At 39.8% G+C, this 19,739-nt stretch overlaps 1 protein-coding gene across 1 annotated transcript in view; it reads right to left on the minus strand.

Annotated features, from left to right (window-relative positions):
• The window catches only part of PHACTR2 (phosphatase and actin regulator 2), a 105,544-nt gene that overhangs the window by 36,067 nt on the left and 49,738 nt on the right, over positions 1 to 19,739 (minus strand). The window contains exons 7-11 of the mRNA XM_077776161.1: positions 16,239 to 16,773; positions 16,013 to 16,069; positions 10,047 to 10,252; positions 8,663 to 8,819; positions 4,280 to 4,335 (exon numbers count right to left, since the gene is read on the minus strand). Of these exons, the coding sequence (XP_077632287.1) occupies positions 4,280 to 4,335; positions 8,663 to 8,819; positions 10,047 to 10,252; positions 16,013 to 16,069; positions 16,239 to 16,773 (1,011 nt within the window). The remainder of the gene's footprint in view (positions 1 to 4,279; positions 4,336 to 8,662; positions 8,820 to 10,046; positions 10,253 to 16,012; positions 16,070 to 16,238; positions 16,774 to 19,739) is intronic.

The following is a 19,739-nucleotide window of genomic DNA, read 5'->3' on the forward strand; positions in this document are numbered from 1 at the left end:
GACTCAAAGCCAACAAATGTTTTAATTTTCATGAGGAACTATTGGATAATTTCATTTTATTAAGCATATTGTACATCTGAGTGATCGCAAGTTATCTATTTTAAAAAAAGACAGGCCATGAGCAGTTGAGGAAGTTAAATAAACAGGATTTTACCATTTGGGAATTCTTTTTTAACATCAGGAGCTGACTTCCTTACATATTTCCATGTTTGAAATCATGTGTTTAAAGATGTTAAAGAAGGTGAGAGGTGGAGGGAAGTCAACATGACTGACCTTCTGAATTCTTTTAAATACTTATAAAATCTCTTACAAAGAATCAAGGTTAAATCTTAGTTTAAAAAATTCACTGAATTTTTAAAAAATTTAAATTAAATTAAGTTAAATTTTATTATTTCTTTTTTGAGAGAGAAAGAGTAAGAGAGTGAGCGAGTGCTGGTGAGCAGGGGAGGGGAGGAAGGAGAGGGGGAGAATCTCAAGCAGCCTCCACACCCAGCGCAGGGCTTGATCTCACAATTGTGAGGTAAGATCATAACCTGAGCTGAAATCAAGAGTGGGACACCTAACTGACTCAGCCACCCAGATATCCCTTTTTTTTTTTTTTAATGTTTCCTTTGTTTATCTGTTTATTAAAGGACTAATCATAAAGTAGGATGTACACCTTTCTGGTCACGTTAAACAGACTGCAGGGATATTCATGAAGGAAGTGACGTGGCTCGTTGACAAATCTTGCCTTTAGTAACTCCATCAAAGCAGAGGGGGCGGATATTTCAGAACTGCCACAGGAAGTATTTGCCGTAAACACAGAAACAACACATGTGGTTTAACAGCCACGGGCACTACAGGAAACCTGCCTGGCTAGCCAGTGTTGCCCAGAGCATCTCAGGGATGAGCTAAAGGGGGAAGACAAAGAAGCACTGAGACATGAGCAACTGGAAAATTATATCCTTGAGTCATTGATTCAGATAAACTAGGTTAAAAAAGCCAAATGTTTGGGGCATGTGGGTGGCTCAGTTGGTTGAGCCTCTGACCCTCGACTTTGGCTCAGGTCAGTCTCTCACCGTTTGTGACTTCAAGCCCCACATGGGGCTCTCCACTGATAAGTGTGGAGCCCACTTGGGATTCTTTCCCTCCTTCTCTCTCTGCCCCTATCTCAATCTCTCCTTTTCAAAATAAATAAACCTAAAGCCAAATATTTTTTGTGGGTTTCCCATGGTTTTAGAAGGGTGTTTTTAACAAATGAAAATGTATTTATACAGTTACTTTGAAATAAAAAAAATAACATCGATCAATGCAAGGACAGATATGTGATAAAGCAAAATGTGATGAAATATTAATGACAAATTATAAATAGTACATGTATAGTAAACATAATTGTTTATCATAAAATTCTTTCAGTTTTTCTCTGTATTTAAAAAATTTCATAATAAAATGTCAGAAAAAAATACACATAGCACTCAGTGGCCTAAGACCTGTTTTCTCTATAGAATATACAGGTTATAGTCATAGCTAAATAGATATGTGTCTTCCATCCCTGCCCTGTAAAAGATGTTCCATGAGTTTCTCTTTTCCTGATAGGCAAACGTTGACCTTTCAAGCACAAAAACTTGCTTTCCATTTTAACAATATTAAGGAATTGGCTCTAAAATGTACAACTAAACCTAACCTTTTATGTTTTTTAAAAAAGCCTAGATGCAGTAAAATAGGGCAGAGATGGAATAAGATGTGTTACGGTGAGTGGTAAACTAAGAAATAAAATGCACCTGTGGTGTCCACTCAAAGTGACCTGCACCAACTGCCACATGACTCATGTGTATGAAACTAATGATGACCGTGGATTTTACAGCTGCTGAATTAGTTTATGCTGTGAATGAATTCCCTAGTCTGTCAAGGAAAGATGACCTAGTTAAAACAAGTGTCCTTAAAAAAAAACGCGCTATGTCACACACAGACTTTTCTTTAAATAATCAGTCATACCGCTTTTGAATAAAAGTGGAGATGAAATAAACAAAGACGAGTCATCTATGCAGAAGAGCCCAGAGGCACACAGGGGCTGAGTCCAGTATGACACTCAGTTCCCCAGGACTGCTTAGTGGATTGCTCCGGATTGACCTCTACCACTTCTCTCTTCTGCTTCCCTTGGCCATACAATATTATGTCAGGAGATCATAAGCCAGTTATCAGCCTCTCCAGACTGGAAATGTGTCTTTTGTTTCCAGAATAAGCATGGTTAGATAAACTAAGAAGGAAGTAAAAAAGGGCTGGAGTCAAATCTGAAGTTGACTTTGGCGTTTCCCTCTTCCCTGACCTCCAGGAAAACGGGGTATAGAAGCCAAGGCAGCACTTAAGATCAATGTGCGATAAATTTCTACATCTACAAAACAGTTCCTCAAATAACCAAACACCAATGTGGTTTGGCACTATTTGTCTCACAGAAGCAGAAGAGAATTACCCAGAATTCACTCTTCTTGTTTTTTTTTTTTTTTTCTTTTCTCCAGGTATTGCATCAGGCATCCAATAAGACATAATCTTTGTGTTAAATTTAGGGGCGTACAGTCTGCTCTTGAGCTTACCTAAAACTTAATTCAAGCAATATTTTCCAGGGACCTACTACCAAAAACCATGAGCTTTTTTTGGTTTTGGGTTGTTGTCAAAATTAGATGTTGCTTTCATCCTTCCTCATAAAACTAAAACACAATTTTATTTGCTTTTCTAGCCATGGCTTTTTCCATCTACATACTGGCTCTTCTACACACTGATGGTCACATTAAGTCCTTCTTTGGGTTCTACTCCAGTTTGCTCACAAACAGCCAGAAAAAAACATTCCAAGGAAAGAATACCATAGACTGGCAAGTCCCCTTACTGTTCAGTCTCTGCTGTTGGGTTCTGTTAATAATGGCAACTGTAGTATAAATGTACTATTAAAATCTTTCATTCCTGGGGCACCTATGTGGCCCACTCGGTTATACATCTGACTCTTGATCTCAGCTCAGATCAAGATTCTTGAAGGTCGTGAGTTCGAGCCCTGCATTGGACTCTGTGCAATGGTGTGGAGCCTGCTTGGGATTCCGTCTCCCTCTCTCTCTGCCCCTCCCCCACTTCTCTCCCCACTCTTTTCTCTCTAAAAGTGAATAAATAAACTTAAAAAAATTCTTTCATTCCTTAGGGAAAGAAAACAAGTCAGACTGAAAAATGGGGATCATCCAGACAAGAATTATTTCTAAAAGCCTGATTGAAAAATTTTTGATTTCCAGCATGCCTGTAGCTTACTACTATTGCAGTTCTGTCCACACCTCTACCCAGCCCTGATCTTTTTTATATTTCATACAATAAAAAGCTCTTTTGAAACTGGGTTAATAATATATAAAACTGCAGCTAGGCTCAATTTAAAAATATCCATTACTTAAGTCACTGTGGTTGGTAACCACATCGATACACTATATAACGACAAACTGTGCTTCTCTTAGTTTTATAGCTTTAACATACGAACTCCAGTGAAGTTGTACTGGACTAGTGAGTAAGAAATAAAGTCAAAGAAAACAGAAGGGAAAAGAGAATGGGAAAATAAAGTAGGAAAATGAATGGAGAACTCCTTAACGGCTGAGAAATTATAAATAACTCAAAAGGGAAACAGAGTTCTCATAACAAAGGAAAATGAAAAGAGCTCAAAAATTTCTTTTACCATAATTCTGTTTTAAATTGAGTCATTTGTTAAACCTGGCAATAAACTGTATTATTAATAATAATATAGGAATGTTTGATTTATATCCTTTGGGATTCTTTGGCCTTTTCTTTGACATTTATTTGCAAGCAAACTAGAGCATTTTCTTCTATTTAACATTTGGGTAAAAGAATACATGGACTATATCTCATCTTTCTTAAAAACAACTGTCACAAGCATAACTCTGGTCTAAGGGATATAAGGCGCAAAGTCATAAAATGAAATAAACCTTCAGGAAATTTTTTAAAATGCTTATTTATTTATTTTGGGGGGGGGAGGGGCAGAGAGAGAGGGAAAGAGAACCCCAGGCAGGCTGCAGACTATTGGCACAGAGCCACACACAGGGCTCGATCTCACCAACCATGAGATCATGACCTGAGCGGAAATCAAGAGTTGGATGCTTAACTGAGCTACCCAGGTACTTCATTTTTTAAAATTATATACAAATGTGATCTAAATGAGCCATTTTAAACATTTGTGAATAAACATATTGATGTTTCCTTCATCTCTACAGGGAGCTTGTTAATGGTTACAAGAGGAATCACCGTATAAGATACTCACGTTTTAGGATATTTCTTTGCTCTAGTTCTTCAGTTGTAGGCCTCTGGCTAAGTCTCCTATGATGACAAAAAGGATATATTGCAAGTTAAAAACAAGACCTCCTTGGTGGGAAATGTGAAATGTAGTAACAAAGAAACAAAGCTTTATTCTTTTCCTGTTTTAAGAAACACAAATCCATTTAATACCTACAAAATAAAAGTATCCTTTCTGTTAGTCTGGAGACTAAAGATTGTGGCTGAGACTGCTACCTACTCCCCCTGATCCATTCTTCCTCCTTCCTTTTAGACACAGAATTTCCTGAGCTGTGGCTGTGGGCCTCCCCCAACTACAGACTTCTGTCTCTCTAGCAGCAAGGTGTGGCTTTGTGACCAAGTCCTTGCAATGGGATATGAGAAGAGTGGTATCTGTAACTTCTGCTTTTTACCCTTAAAATGACTATTCCCTTTTCTTTCTTGCCCTTCTCCATGGGCTAGAACTCAAACATGGTCACATGAGCCAGCCTGGGTCACGCATGGGGATAGAAGAGCAACAGGCGACTGGAGGACTCAGTTGGTTAAGCAGCCGACTTCAGCTCAGGTCATGATCTCGCAGTCTCCAGGTTCAAGCCCTGCATCGGGCTCTGTGCTGGCTCTATGTCTCCCTCTCTGTCTGCCTCTCCCCTGCTTACTCTCTGTCTCTGTCTCTCTCAAAAATAATAAACATTAAAAAAATTAAAAAAAAAAAAAGGAAGAGCAACAGGATGGAAGAATCTGAGTGTCGGCTGACTGTAAGGAGTGGGTGGGGTGTCCCACCCATCCTGGATAGCCTACCTACCTCTGGACTGTTATGTGAAAAGGAAATAAACATGTGGAAGTGTCTTATTTGGACCACTGCACTTTTTGACCTCTGTTAGAATAGCCTAGCCTGTCCCCTAATTAATAACAGATCATTAGAATCTAAAGACGTCTTCTGCTTAAGAATTCATACTAACTCAAAAGACTGTTGATCTACACTGGACAGTGTAGTATTTCCCGTGAAACACTGCTTTTGTGACCTCAAATGGATTTATAACACATGTAGTAGAGTTATTTTAAGATATATGGACCCTTCTTACCTGCCTTTAAGAAAAGCCAGGCTCATTTTTAATTTTTTTTGTTTTTTTGAGAGAGAGACAGAGAGACACAGAGAGAGCACACGTGTGTGAGAGTGGGAGAAGGGCACAGGGAGAGGTAGAGAGACAGTCTTAAGCAGTCTCCACGACCAGAAAGGAGCCCAAATCAGGGCTCAAGCTAATGACCCTGAGATAATGATCTGAGCTGAAATCAAGAGTCAANATGTGTGTGAGAGTGGGAGAAGGGCACAGGGAGAGGTAGAGAGAGAGTCTTAAGCAGTCTCCATGACCAGAAAGGAGCCCAAATCAGGGCTCAAGCTAATGACCCTGAGATAATGATCTGAGCTGAAATCAAGAGTCAAACGCTTAACCTACTGAGCCACCCAAGCGTCCCAAGCCAGGCTCATTTGTGACTAGTAGCTACTTATTTGTACACAAAAGCTGAAAGTCCTAACAACACTTTATAACTTTTCTTGGTCTTGTTTATAGTGTTAGTTTTTTGTTAATTACAGAAAAAAATTCTTCTGGATATAGGTTGAGTTTTCACAAATTAAACTAATGTCTATGAGAGGTAATCTTACTTTAAGATACTATGAATTCTCAATGTTCCAGCTGTGGCAGGAATGGCGTGAGGAACTGAAATCAATGATATTTTCAAGACCACTTTAAAAATTTTGTTAAAGTTTAATCTTCATCAAAACTACCTTGAAAATAACTTGCATAATTGAGTCTACAAAAGAACCCAGTGAACTACCACGTCAGCCACCCAAGTACTCCGTTACATACCTGAACTATCTCATCCACCAAAGACCTCCTCCTCCTTTTGTTTATGGAGTTCCCTCCCTCAGGAATGCCTTTCTCTTTCTCTACCTATAGAAATCCTACAAATGACTACAATAGTCCCCTTTGGTTGGGTGTCTGACCTGTCCTGTCCTATCCTGTGACTTCTCTGCCCCTGTACAGCAGTCATACACAGATCCCGTATCTATTAGACCACTTACCACACAAGTAATAATAAAGATAAGACAATAATCACAGCTCTCGTTACCTCATACTTTTAAAGTCCTGGGTACTGTGCTAGATGCTTAATTATCGTGGATCCTCAAAACAACTCAGCAAGGGAGTAGCCAGTTCTCATTTTACAAATGAGGAAATGAAAGATTAAGTCACTTGCTTCAGATCAAGTACTAGTGAAAGTTAGAGCAAGGTCTCATACCTAGTTCTCTTGACCTACATGTTGGTGCTTTTCACATGATCTCAACCATGGAGTATCTCATTCTGTCTCTTCCACGACACATGGAGTTCCCTCAGGTAGGGACTGTGGGTGATTTATCTTTAATGACCGTGATCAGGTACGCAGTATTTATAGAAAAACAATTCTGTAAAATTTATATATTTAAAACTCTACTAGATAAGGTATTTTCTGGATGTGGTCTATGTGTATACTTTCAGACACTCTCAAGCTTTGGGGGGTTGGGGTAGAATCCTTATATAAAACAGAAGAGGGTGTTCTGGTTGGAAGGTTAAGCTTGGAATGAAGGATTCCCTCCCATCCCACCCCAAACACACCCCCACACTGCCCTGGAACCCCCCCCCAAGAAGCCAGAGTAACCCCTCCAAGAAATCCTTGATGAGGCAGTGAGAAGTCACTGTTCTATGATCACTTCACAACGTCCTTCATCAGCGCCCTGTTTCTGAGCATTTGGTTTATTTGTCACTGCTATAAATAGCCTTAAACATCTTTGTAAAATATACAGGTTTGCTTTTTTTCCGTTTTGGATTATTTCCTTCTTGTATATTCTTTCAAATGAAATTACCATGTAAAACAATAGACTGCAGTACAATTTCTTTTCTTCCACATTGTTAAATTGTTCTTCAGAAATACTGAACAGAGTTGCCGACTTTGGGTTTAATTTTTAAAAATGCTTTACCTGTTTCAGATATATGTAATGACTTAAATCAATAATGAAAAGATTTAATTTTATTAAGAGCATGCTACGATTCAGGCACTCAAGTGCCTTCAGTGTATCATCTCATTTACCCACCCAAGCCATTCCTGGACCCATGTGTCAAACAGGTAACAGCCTCCAGAGCCCCCACATGCCAGCCCTGTAGGTACAACAAAGTCAGACAAATCTTCCACTTCTAAGCAAGGAGAGGGATTTCTTCCACCTCCAAATCCTGCCCTGGGACCGCAGCCTGCTCCATTCTCCCAAATGATGCATTGTGCTGCTTACGCAGAGTGAGAGAAGTCAGCAAAACTGCTCATACTAAAAGACGCTTAAAGTCATCATCGAAAACAAGGGCTTGGGCACTCACTTCTACTAAAACTGCCAGTTAAGGGCGCTTGGGTGGCTCAGTCATTAAGCATCTGACTTCGGCTTAGGTCACGATCGCACAGTTGGTGAGTTCGAGTCCCACGTCGGGTAAGCATACGCTCCACTTTGGGTAAGCTTGTGCTTCACTTCTGGTGAACATGAGCCATGTTTCAGGTGAGCATGAGCCCTGGATGTGCTCTACTTTTGTCTCTCTCTCTTCCCCTCCCTCTCTTTCTCTGCCCCTCGCCCACTTGCACCCTCTCTCAAAAAACAAAAACAAAACAAAACAAAAAAACTGCCAGTTAAATGGACTTCCAAAGTCACTGGTGACAAAAGTAGAAACCCTATAATGGCTGGAGGCAGAAAGAGAAATCAGATAACCATTTATTTGAAGAAAAAAGGGGGAGGTTTTAATAGGAAGGGCTTGGACTTGGATGGAGCAGGACATTAAAGCTAACTAATATTTCTACAATCTCAAGGCCCGTAGGGCAGAGCTTCATGGCAATCATAGGAGCGCCAGAGAGTCCGTGGATTAGGCCAGGAGTTGACCAATGTATTACCTGCAGGCCAAGTCCAGCTTGCTGTCTGTTTTGGTGAATAAAGTTTTATTGGAACACAGCCACACCCATTTATCTATGTATTGTTTATGGCTGCTTTCATGCTCTACCAGCACAGTTGAATAGCTGCAACAGAGACCTTCTGGTCAGCAAAATCTGAAATATTTACAAACTGGTCCTTAATAGAGAAAAATTTTTGACACTTGGCTCAGGCTTTGGTGACCCCAAAGCTGCTGACTGGTTGGACCAAAGGGCAAGTTCCTTGAGTAGGTTCACCATCCAGGACCAACTTTAGAAAACCACACAGGCCATGCATGCCCTTATCCAAGGAATTCAAAATGATCTCAGTCGGGCAGGAAACCGCAGAAGGGAGAAAAGTATGAATTGGTCACCGCTATACTAAAATTTCAGACATTACCTGACAAGCTTGGTTCCAATTTGCTGCCGGATTTCCTGCCTCTCCTCTTCAGATGTGCGCTGCAAGATGTTTTTGTCTTCTAGTTCCTTTTTAGATGGTCTGTTGCCAAGTTTGATAGCAAGAGTATCCCTTCGTCGTATTTTACTTGCCAAAGCACCTGAGGATTGGAAAAGGAAGAAACGCAGAGAAAGAGGCTTTTAGCAAGCAGCACTCGGGTTACATATGGCATGGGCTTTAAACAGAGTCCAGAAGAAATTCTTTGTCCACATGCAAGAGTGGAATTTTAATTAACCTCAGGAAAAGAAAAAAACCCAATTTTGAGTTGGATATAGTTCATTTTGGAAAACTGAAGCACTATTTTTAAAAATGTTCTGAAAAAAATGTTTGGGCACCATGAAAAAACTCGCAAGTGTCACCTCATCATTTGGAAAGTGGTATTTGAAGTTTATTTTGCTGAGACCGCGTATCATGGAAATTACTGATTGTGTAATGCTTTCTTTTTTAAGTCTTAAAAACTCAGCTACATTGTACTGTACAGTAAACTCTTGTCTTCTTCTTTCTTCCACTTAGAAATCATGCTGGAAACAGTTTACCAATGGTAGCAGTGTCTTTAATCCTGAAATAGCAAGAATCCCTAATATCTCAACTGAGGATCGTTAATAACAGGTGGATGAAGAGGATTTTGTTGTTGTTCGGTACAAATTAGAAGGAATTTGACGAACTGATATTCAATCACTAACAGCTTTCCACAATGTGTAAATTCCATCCCACAGTGAATTCCTCCTAAGTCATAATGTTCATAAGTTAAAAAAAAAAAAAAAAAAAAAAGCACTTCTACTTTCTGAAGTTATAGATGAATGGTTGGCTTAATCTACTGTACTGTCATTCCTTTCTAGAAGGTATCCTATCCTATTGCGGAAGAGTTGATTGTTTTGAAAAGGTATTTGTCATTCTTGACTCATTCCTCCTTCTCCTCTCTTTAAACCCAATTATAAAACTGAGTGGAAGTCTCAAACACCTCCAATAAGTAATCCAGTGAATCCTGAATTTATACTTTTTATTCAAGAAAGATTTCAGGGTGGAAAGGCCATCTCTGACCATCCAAACTGCCTCTGTCATTAGAAAGCTTTGATTCCTTGTGCAAATACAAATGTGTGTATCTTCCTCATAGACAAAGACCCTCTGGCCTCTGTGGAATCCTTAACTAGAAAGGTCTGTCATCAAAAGTTAAACCTTAGACATAGACATTTCTAGTAAGAGAAAAGAATATGAGGGGAAAGAAAACACCAGATATCTGATGGCTCATGGCTCTTGTTCTTTACAAAATGCACCTGCTTCTGTCCACCGCTCACTTTCCTCCCCACCTCTTGAAAACAAGTCTTACTTTCGCCACTGCCATCCTCGTCCTCATCCTCTTCATCATCGTCATCGTCAGTGTACAAGACAGGCCCATCGGAGTCAGAGTCATTGGCCTGGTATTCCCTTTGGCCTTCATCCTCCGGGGCACTGAAGGATTCTGAAGATTCTCCCACCAGCCCAGGAGTCAGGAGATGAGGTGCCGCCTTTCCCGGCTCATCTTTGGTTGTAAAACTGTAAAGGCACAACACAGCGATCAGGTGAAGCTCAGAGCCACCTTTGGGGACAACACCAATGCCCTGAGAAGGAGCTCTAGTTTCCTGAGAATCTTTCAAGTTGGTAAAAGGAGAAAGCAGGCCCGGGCAACTTAAGGACAGCGAAATGGCAGAATAGTACTCTATTACTTCATTCTCAAGGTTTTAGACTCTTCATCTGTAAAACGAAAAGGAATGACTAGATGACATCTGACACATTTAGTACATGAATATGGTAAAACTGTATTTTGCAAACTGATTTTCCTGTAGCAGTGGGGGTTCAGTAGAAAGAACAATGGAGTAGAAGTTCCTGGATATCTGACTTTGTACTTCAGTACCTGTGAATCCTACTCATCCAAGTCTCAGCTAAAGCCATAGCCTCTTCAGGAATCTTTCACTGGCCTTCCATGTAGATCCTTGCCCCTCTTCCCAGCTCCTCAGGTGACCTGAAGACAACCTCACTGGAGCACTGAGCACAGTGCACCTCGACCACCATTCACTCGTCTGCCATCCCAATCCCCAGAGTTCCTTCACATGTGGGATTCATTCATACTGATTTGCAGTCTAGCAACTAGAAGGGTGGTGACATATTCCATCGATATATGAGTTTTCCTACTTTTTAAAAAAATGTTTATTTTTGAGATAGAGAGAGACAGCTTGAGGTGGGGAGGGGCAGAGAGAGAGGGAGACACAGAGTCCTAAGCAAGCTCCAGGATCCGAGCTGTCAGCACAGAGCCTGACGCGGGGCTCAAACCCATGAACCATGAGATTATGACCCGAGCTGAAGTCAGATGCTTAACCAACTGAGCCACCCAGGCGCCCCGAATTTTCCTACTCTTATCACAGCCAATGTGTCAAGTCAAAAAAATCATACATCCTCTGTGAGATGCTTTAGTTTCCCCATTTGTAAAACTGTTTCTCACAGGAATACGTTAGCAACGCGAGATGGAAAAGGTGGAAGTTAAATGGACTCTATCGAAGAAAGGACTCCATAGAAGATGTGTATGGATGCAATAATCTTCTATTATTGAAGCTTGGTAAGAGTCTCTGATTTAAAGTTACTACAAATATACGAAGCCTGCCAATTTCCACAGACTAGAATACAAAAAATGCTTTACATCAAAAACATATCAAAACCAACGTAACCTTCATTTTAAGAATCAGGAAATCCTCAAACTGCCTTCTAATAAATAGAATTTATATTTGGAATGTCACATGTCAGAAAGACTGCTTCATGCAAAACATGTGCTTACTGTTTTCATTAACTTAAAAAACCAAAAAACAGTTCTATGAGTAATAAAAATAGGTAAACACTGTCAGAATCTCAGGTATGGACAATTGCACTCTGTGGTGATAAGTCTAAGCACTCTAGAAACTCTCTATTTTTCATTTATTAGAAAACTCCAACAGCTAAAATTCTCATTTTCAAGGGGGAAAATATGAAATTTCATTTTTTTATTGTGTAAAATATGCACGGCATAAACTTAACCATTCAATGGAATACTACTTGGCAATGAGAAAGAATGAAATCATGCCATTTGCAGCAATATGGATGGAACTGGAAGGTATTATGCTGAGCGAAATTAAGTCAGTCAGAGAAAGACAGATGTCATATGTTTTCACTCATATGTGGATCTTGAGAAACTGAACAGAAGACCATGGAGGAAGAAAGGGGAAAAAGTAGTTACAAACAGAGAGGGAGGGAGGCAGACCACAAGAGACTCTTAAATACAGAGAACAAACTGGGGGTGATTGGGGGTGGGGGAGAGGTGAAAATGGGTGATGGGCACTGAGGAGGGCACTTGGGATGAGCACTGGGTGTTGTATGGAAGCCAATTTGACACTAAATTATATTCATAAAATAAGATAATAAATTCCTATTGTTTTAAGCCAAAAAATAATAAAAAATTAAAATGTATAGTTCAGTGGCACCGAGTACGCTTACGCTGCTGTATAAACACCTCCACCAACCATCTGAGAACCTCTGCCATCTTGCCAAACAGAAACTGTCCCATTCAACCCTAATTCCCCATTCTCATCCCCAAGCCCCTGGCAACCACCATTTTACTCTCTGTCTCTATGAATTTTGCTAGTTTAGGTGATTTACGTAAGTGAAATCTTGCAACATCTGTCTTTTTGTGTCTAACCTCTAATTTGCAGATCTTTCACTTTCATCCACGTTTTCATATATGCCAGAATTTCTTTTCTTTTAAGTCTATTCTGAATAATAGTCCATTGAACCACATTTTGTTTACCTACTCATCAGTCAGTGAACATTTGGGCTATTTCTACCTTTCAGTTGCTGTATGAACACCAGTGTACACATATCTATTCAAGTACCTACTTTTAATTTAACTTAATTTTGTTTTTATTTTTATTTTTTTGCTATATACACAGTAGTAGAATTGCTGGATTACATAGTAATTCTAAGTTTAATTTTTTGAGGAGCCATCATACTGTTTCTACAGTGTGAAATCTCATTTTAAATGTGGGAAAACTTTTCTCCACCAGGATGTCTGGCACTGGAGGCCATCCCTATTTGAACAGTCATTGTGGGGGACCACAGCACACTTAATAGATGTGTCAGTTAATAACACAGTCTGAAGAGAGGAACAAAAGATACTTCAGGCCTGAGGCTTGATATTTGCTCATGTCAGTCTTCACTAATTTATTGTGATATCTATCATTGTAACGTCATCATTTGTATTTTATAATGGTTTGTAGCTTTGAAAGACTTTTGCATACATTTACAACTTACGATCTGTATAAGGGGCCAGAGAAGTAGTTATAGTTCATGGAACCCAGTAAAACCATGGGTGTGTTACCCAAAACAAGGTATCAAGTCCCGTCTAGAACCTAGACTTAAGACTCTTAATCTATGTATTAAGTGTTATGTATATGATACTATAAGTTACATTAATCTATTATGTATTATGTAGATTATAATTAACTTAGTTATGTAGATTATATTATTATGTAGATTATAATTAACTTAATATTAAATATTAAACTCCAAATTTGTTATCAGCCAACTCATGATTTGGCTTTCACTTCCCCCCAGAGTTTCTTAGGCACATTGGACAAAACAGTGAGCTCAAAAAGTGTTTGTGGAAATGGACTGAACACAGTCAAGTCCCCTCTGGATATAGGCTCCAAATGGGTTTATTAGTTTCTGCCTTAAATTATCCCAGACCTATATGATACTAATGAAGTTGCCAATAAATAGAAATCTAACACATGGTTACTACCCTGCAATATGTGAATAGAGGAAGATATTTTTACACATAGCCACTTATCTTCTTTAAAGCTTTGATATTTGTATTCCAAACAGAAGCCTCTTCATGAGATGACAGGATTTTCACACATTCGTTGACTAAACATAACTGAGGGAAAGTTCTAAGTAAAGCAAGTGACTAAGAGCTAGAAATTCTAACTGAAATATCCACTTAAACACAGAAGAAAGAAAAAAAAAACGGAAGAAAAAATTTGGAAGAAAATTTGAGAGACTACTTATTCTAGGCTCATTAACTCCAGAGCAAACAAACCATTCCTGTGGAATGAATTATAATTTAAAATTTTAACTTTGAAGAATATACAGAGAAGAAAATCTCGATGTCCTCTTCTAGGAAAGGATTCCAGTTATTTGGAGTGACAAGAAAATCTATTATAAATACCTCGATGTCTAATGCTGTCCTAAGCTTGCTCTCTGATCACAGGTTCAGTGGGAGAACAGATACTCACCTCTTCTGTCTGACAATCCTATGCATACTTGGGCTGAAGACTGACATTAAGCTGCCCACATGCACCACAGCGCTTATTAGCACAATATAGGGCCTTCCCTAAATGTTTGAGGAAGTGGACTGGACACAGTCAAGTTACCTTTGCATATGGGCTCTCTCATTGCCTGAGACTATCTAAGCTGTACCTTGTTCTTTAGTTTATTGAATAATAAACCGATATACTCAATCTATTCAGACCTGTCTTAAACAATTGTACTTCTTGTGCACATTAGACATTATCTTAGTAAAAATGAATTTTAAGTATAACGACTTGCTTACTTCTTATCATTGGTGCTGAGTACACTGCCCAGCACATAGAAGGCAAGTAGAAAATATATACTGAAAAATTGATTCTTGAATTCTGAAGGCTGCAATTCATTGCAATGCTGGAAAACACTCACTATAATTAAATGAAGAAATTTGCTGTGTGCTGGAAGTATTAAGGACATCACAGCCATTCATTTCAATGTTTTCTCCCATATTGTTTTTTTTTTATTTTTAAAATGTTTTATTTATTTCTGAGAGAGAGTGAGCGTGAGTAGGGGAGGGTCAGAAAGAGAGGGAGACACAGATACTGAAGCAGGCTCCAGGCTCTGAGCTAGCTGTCAGCACAGAGCCCGACATGGGGCTCGAACCCACAAACCATGAGATCATGACCTGAGCCTAAGTCAGACGCTTAACCGAATGAGCCACCCAGGCACCCCTCTCCCATATTGTTTATTAAAAGGTCAAACAAATAAAATGATTTGTAATTTAATATTGTTTATCTTGCCTTGGCTTTCCTTTGAACCATGCTGCTCAAAAGGATAAAAACAAAAACAAGAAACAAACAGAATTGAAGTTGCAGAAGAAATAGAAGCAACTGCTTTGGAAACGTAGAGTTTCTTAGAGCATGGAATTCGACATGCAACTCTGAGTGCGCATTCTGGTTTTGCGTCTTACTGAGTGGGGAATTTAGGACAAGCTCTTTTATCTCTCTCAGAGCCCATTTTCTCATCCATTAAACAGAGATATTTCAGAAGACTTATGTGAATTAATGCTAACTTGACAGTGCCTGACATTAAATAACTATTCAATAAATGAAGGTGATTATTATCAGCAATTAAATAACTAATGCTGATAGTCTCTTGATCCAAATCAACTTAATTAATGTACTAATTTTTTTAAGCCCTAACATGACAGGTTATTTTGAAAGAGAAAATATGAAATTAAAATTATCATGAGAGTGAATTTAGGTTTTATTCTTAGAAGCAGGAGAGAAAAGGTTGGACTTAAGAGCTCTAATGCTTCCCTACACAGAACTGGTTATGATGTCTCTTATACCCAGACAGCCTTCTCTTCATACCTGAGAGGCAGAAGAACTAATGTGTCTTTTTGGCCTGTAAGTAGAAAATGTTTAGGACTCTGGGAGGGATTAGATGCAGGGAACGAAGAGGAATGACGTCTCTTAGGATGAATCCCAGGTTTCTGGCTTGGGCAGCTGGATGATGTCATGTCTATGGCATACCAGATTCTGTACCGGTTGCTGGGGATTCAGAGGCAAACATACAATGTTTAGCTCTGCTCATGAGGAGGAAAAATGGGCTGCCAGAAAAGAGTAGATGCAACAACAAATTCTGTCTGGATGAGTACGGAAATGTGTCAGAGAGGAGGTTAACAGGTGAGTTGGGTGCTGGATTGAGGAAGCAAGAAAGGACATCCCTCTGAGGCTAGAGGATAAGGAGATGGAATCTGAGAGGTCTTTCCTGATGGTCTTTATTTTCTTAGAGAAAGAGAAGGCTAAATGGCTTGTAATCAAGGTAGGCAGGAATGGGTGAGCAATCTGGACACAAGTCGTAAAGACTTAAAATAACCACTTTTAGGAAAGAAAAGGGAAATGTACAAGGAAAAGTAAAGGTGCTGCTGAACAGTGATGAAGCAGGCTCTACATACACTTAAAAGCCAAAGATAAGAAGTGGTACCTGTCATTAGGAGAGATGTCATTTTCTCCAGTTGCCTGAATCGTTCCTGGGGCGGGGCTATGGAAAACCAATGGTTAGATGGTATGTGTGTTTACCTAACAATCACCGATTAAATTATAAGACAACACCACGTAGGTTGTTTCATTTCCAAAAGAGTGGCTTAGTGACCTTCGGGACTCAACGAAACATGATACAGACAGAACATGGGGTTTTTGCCCCGACTCACCATTTTGCATTTTCTCTGCTAACACTTAAGCCAGTGCCTGAGAGGCCAGTGGTTCTGTTGGCTGGTTCTTCGGTCCAGAGAAGCTGACTTGGGTCTAAGGCAGGGACGGGCAGGTCAGCTCCGTTGCTGACCAGGACAATAGGTGTGTCTGGGGTAACAGTGCACTGCTGCTCGAGAGTGAGCGGAGGGGCGGGGGGAGGAGGCGGTGGAGCCACGGGGGCTGGAGGGACTGCAGCCTTGGATTTGCCTGTGCTCTGCTCGTCGGTCCCGGGGACAGTCTGCTCAGGTTTGAGACTCTCCACCCTTGTCTCTGAAGGTTCTCCTTTAAGGTCGGACGTGCCAGAAGTGGTTGCATCGGAGGACGGTCGAGAGGCTGGCTGCTTGCCGGTTTTTTTCCTGCCCTTTGTGATTCCCACCGTCCCTGTTTTGCTAGAAAGTGTCTCCTTTGAAGCTTTGGGACGAGATGAGGTGGAGGAAGTAGATGGTGAAGCTGATGCTTTGGACCCAGTTGTTTTTTTTGAATGAGAGGAACCAGCTAAAATAGAGAGAGTTTTCATTAAAAGTCAAAGAAGCCTTTTAAATAAACAAATGAGCTGCAATGGTCAAACCATGATGTTCTCTTTAAAATGTTAACATTTGTTGATTAAAAGGAAATAGGCTAATAATGATAATGGTTATTTTCTGTCCCCTCCCTACCTCAAATCTTGGAGGGAGCCAGTGATGCTGAAGGCAAAACCCTAAGGAACAAGAGTCCTCTCCTAAGGGGACCAGGAGTCTCTCTAGTGTTTTTAGCTGGGTCCAGCCAAAGGGAAATCCACCTTGTCCTACAGTCACCTGAATAAGTCCTTATATGCTCCAAAGAAGGGACATTACAGTGTGCAGAGGACAGACAGCAGCTGTCTGGGTATAGCACAAGGGTGGACTCATCACATGATGTCTACTTGGGAATGGTGTGGCCCACATTCAGAAATGGCCATGGTATATCCCTCTGGCTCCTTTCTGGGCCTGAAACAAATGTACTCAACTCCAAACCCGTTATCCCCATGGCTCCAGAGAGAGAAGCTCGCCAGGCTGGCCCACACCTCCATCTGCAGTGGTGATGGGCAGATGATGGGCAGATGGGCAGAATGAAAACATATGGCGACTTATGAAAGACAAGTCCCCTTCAAAATATCAAGAGGCAGAAACATTTATTTTTTACAAAATAATGCTTAAATGGTAGCATCCGAATAACGTGAAGGGAAAGAAGTGTCTTTCTTGGATCTTATGACACTTTCACAAATCCAATCTCCTTACCATTTCTGTTCCTGGAGGGTCTTCGTCAGAGGATGGCTGTGACCATTAGAAGTGGCCTACTTTTCGATAGGATTGCCTTCAACCAAACCATTTTCAGGAAAACAAAGCTTAACTCTGCTTTTCTTTGTATCATTTTGGGAGACACAGTCTTTTGTTTCATGACCTTTACGATCTATAAATTTCTCCTAATTGCTTCTTCTATTGTAATGTTATATGTTCTTTTTCATGAGGGGTTAAACTATCTTCCGCAGAACTATTAGAAAATACCTCCTCATTAGCATCATGGGGCCAATCCACAATAGATGTGACTGTAACTTACCTTTATGCTTATAACTTTATTGAAGTTGATTGGGAGGGTCAAGAGATGAAGAACAAATAAAAGAATAAACAACGAGATGTAAGATGTCATCAACTCTGATATACTAAAAAAAAAAAGTGAGTTTCACTTGGTGACAAGATACAGGCTTGAAAGAAACCTCTATTCCTTGGGAGCTTTATTAATTTAGATATATACAACTATAATTCATATTACCCCAAGTCTGGGCATGCTAACACTACTTCTTTGAAGCCAACAATCTTCATTGCCTAATAAGACAAAAGTATTAAGCATACTTCTACTATCTAAGTCCCAACAAAGATCTAAGGATTTGATGTGTAAACATGTTCAATTATTTTCTTAGGTAAACTGAATAAATCCCTTTCAGATGAATGTGAATTTTTTTTTAAAGAAAATTCTTTCTTTTAAAACTGCAAAGGTAACTTTAGCTGCACTTAAAGGAAAAGACAATTTTTGCAATGCTTAGAGTACAACTTCCAAGTCACACTTTTCTAGATACTTCTTTACATATCTTCTAAAATGACAAGACTTTGCTGAAATCAACCACCTTGCATAAATTACCTCGGATTAAGGCCATGACTAAAAAAATAAAGCCATCTCTCCTCAGTTAAATACTTCTGTATTTACACTGTGTGTAACAATAAGAAAGAAAAAAAATATGGGAGATATGACCTTACTTCACTCACCAAGTGGGTGAATGTGCTAAGCCAGTATCTGGTTATCTGGAGGTCTATACTCATTTAGAAACTCAAGAAGAATCTTAACTGATAGCTTTTACAAGAGTTTAAATCATCTTAGTAAAAATCAAGAGTTGTATTTGAAGTTATTTTTCTGGAAGGTCAACATTATTCAAGTAAAACAAAGTTATTATGTAGAAAATTCTAAACGGTTACAAATGGAATATTAGTTGGATTCTGAAGGAGTATTATCAACTGTTGATGAAAGGCTCTTTGCACAATGGGCTTGTTGGTATAATTCAATGCAATCTGTTTCTCTGTCATGGCCTAAGAGAAAAGTAACACTGTTATTCACACTATGGGCCAGTGGAACCTCTTTTAATACAATGGATAATAACATGACTGTAGTATTCTCCTAGGAAGATCATGAATCTACAAATAAGCCTTCAAGTAAAATATCTGGAAATAGCTCAAAATCTCTTATGCAAGCATCCCCTGCCCGAGCATTAATCACCAGCTTTCTTCTGAGAGAAGTAAGAGAGAGTCTAAGCCGAGTCAATAATGAGCTGCTATCACATGGGGCAGGAGGAAATGGGGAAGTCTGTGCAATACCCAAGCATGGGGTGCTTATTCGGGACTTTTCTTTAAGAAGTGGATCACTGCCTGCCTCAATTCAAGCACTGCTCCCAGGGTCTGCTAGGCAGTCTGGGAAATGCAGAGACACCAACAAGAATGGATGCTGACCTGTGAGGGAGGCTGGTGCCTGAGAAAATGGCCCATAGGCACTGTGAGCACAATGTTCTGAGACAAATCATTTCAGAGCTTTTTAGAAAACACTCAGACACAGGGGGCATCTGGGTGGCTCAGTCGGTTAAGTGTCCGACTTTGGTTCAGGTCATGATCTCACAGTTTGCAGGTTTGAGCTCCTCCTTGGGCTCTGTGCTGACAGCTAGCTCAGAGCCTGGAGCCTGTTTCGGATTCTGTGTCTCCTTCTCTCTCTGACCCTCCCCTGTTCACACTGTCTCTCTCTCCCTCAGAAAAAAAATAAAAACATTAAAAAAATTTAAGAAAAAAGGAAAACACTCAGACATTCAAGGTCAAAGGCTGAAGAGAGGAGCACAGGCAGAGAAATATCTATTTGGATTTGGAGGTCCACTATACTTTCAACTAAACCATTTTCTGAACTTGAGC

This window comes from Crocuta crocuta, unplaced genomic scaffold (assembly GCF_008692635.1).
Source record: "Crocuta crocuta isolate KB4526 unplaced genomic scaffold, BGI_CrCroc_1.0 scaffold25, whole genome shotgun sequence".
Classification (NCBI taxonomy): domain Eukaryota; kingdom Metazoa; phylum Chordata; class Mammalia; order Carnivora; family Hyaenidae; genus Crocuta; species Crocuta crocuta.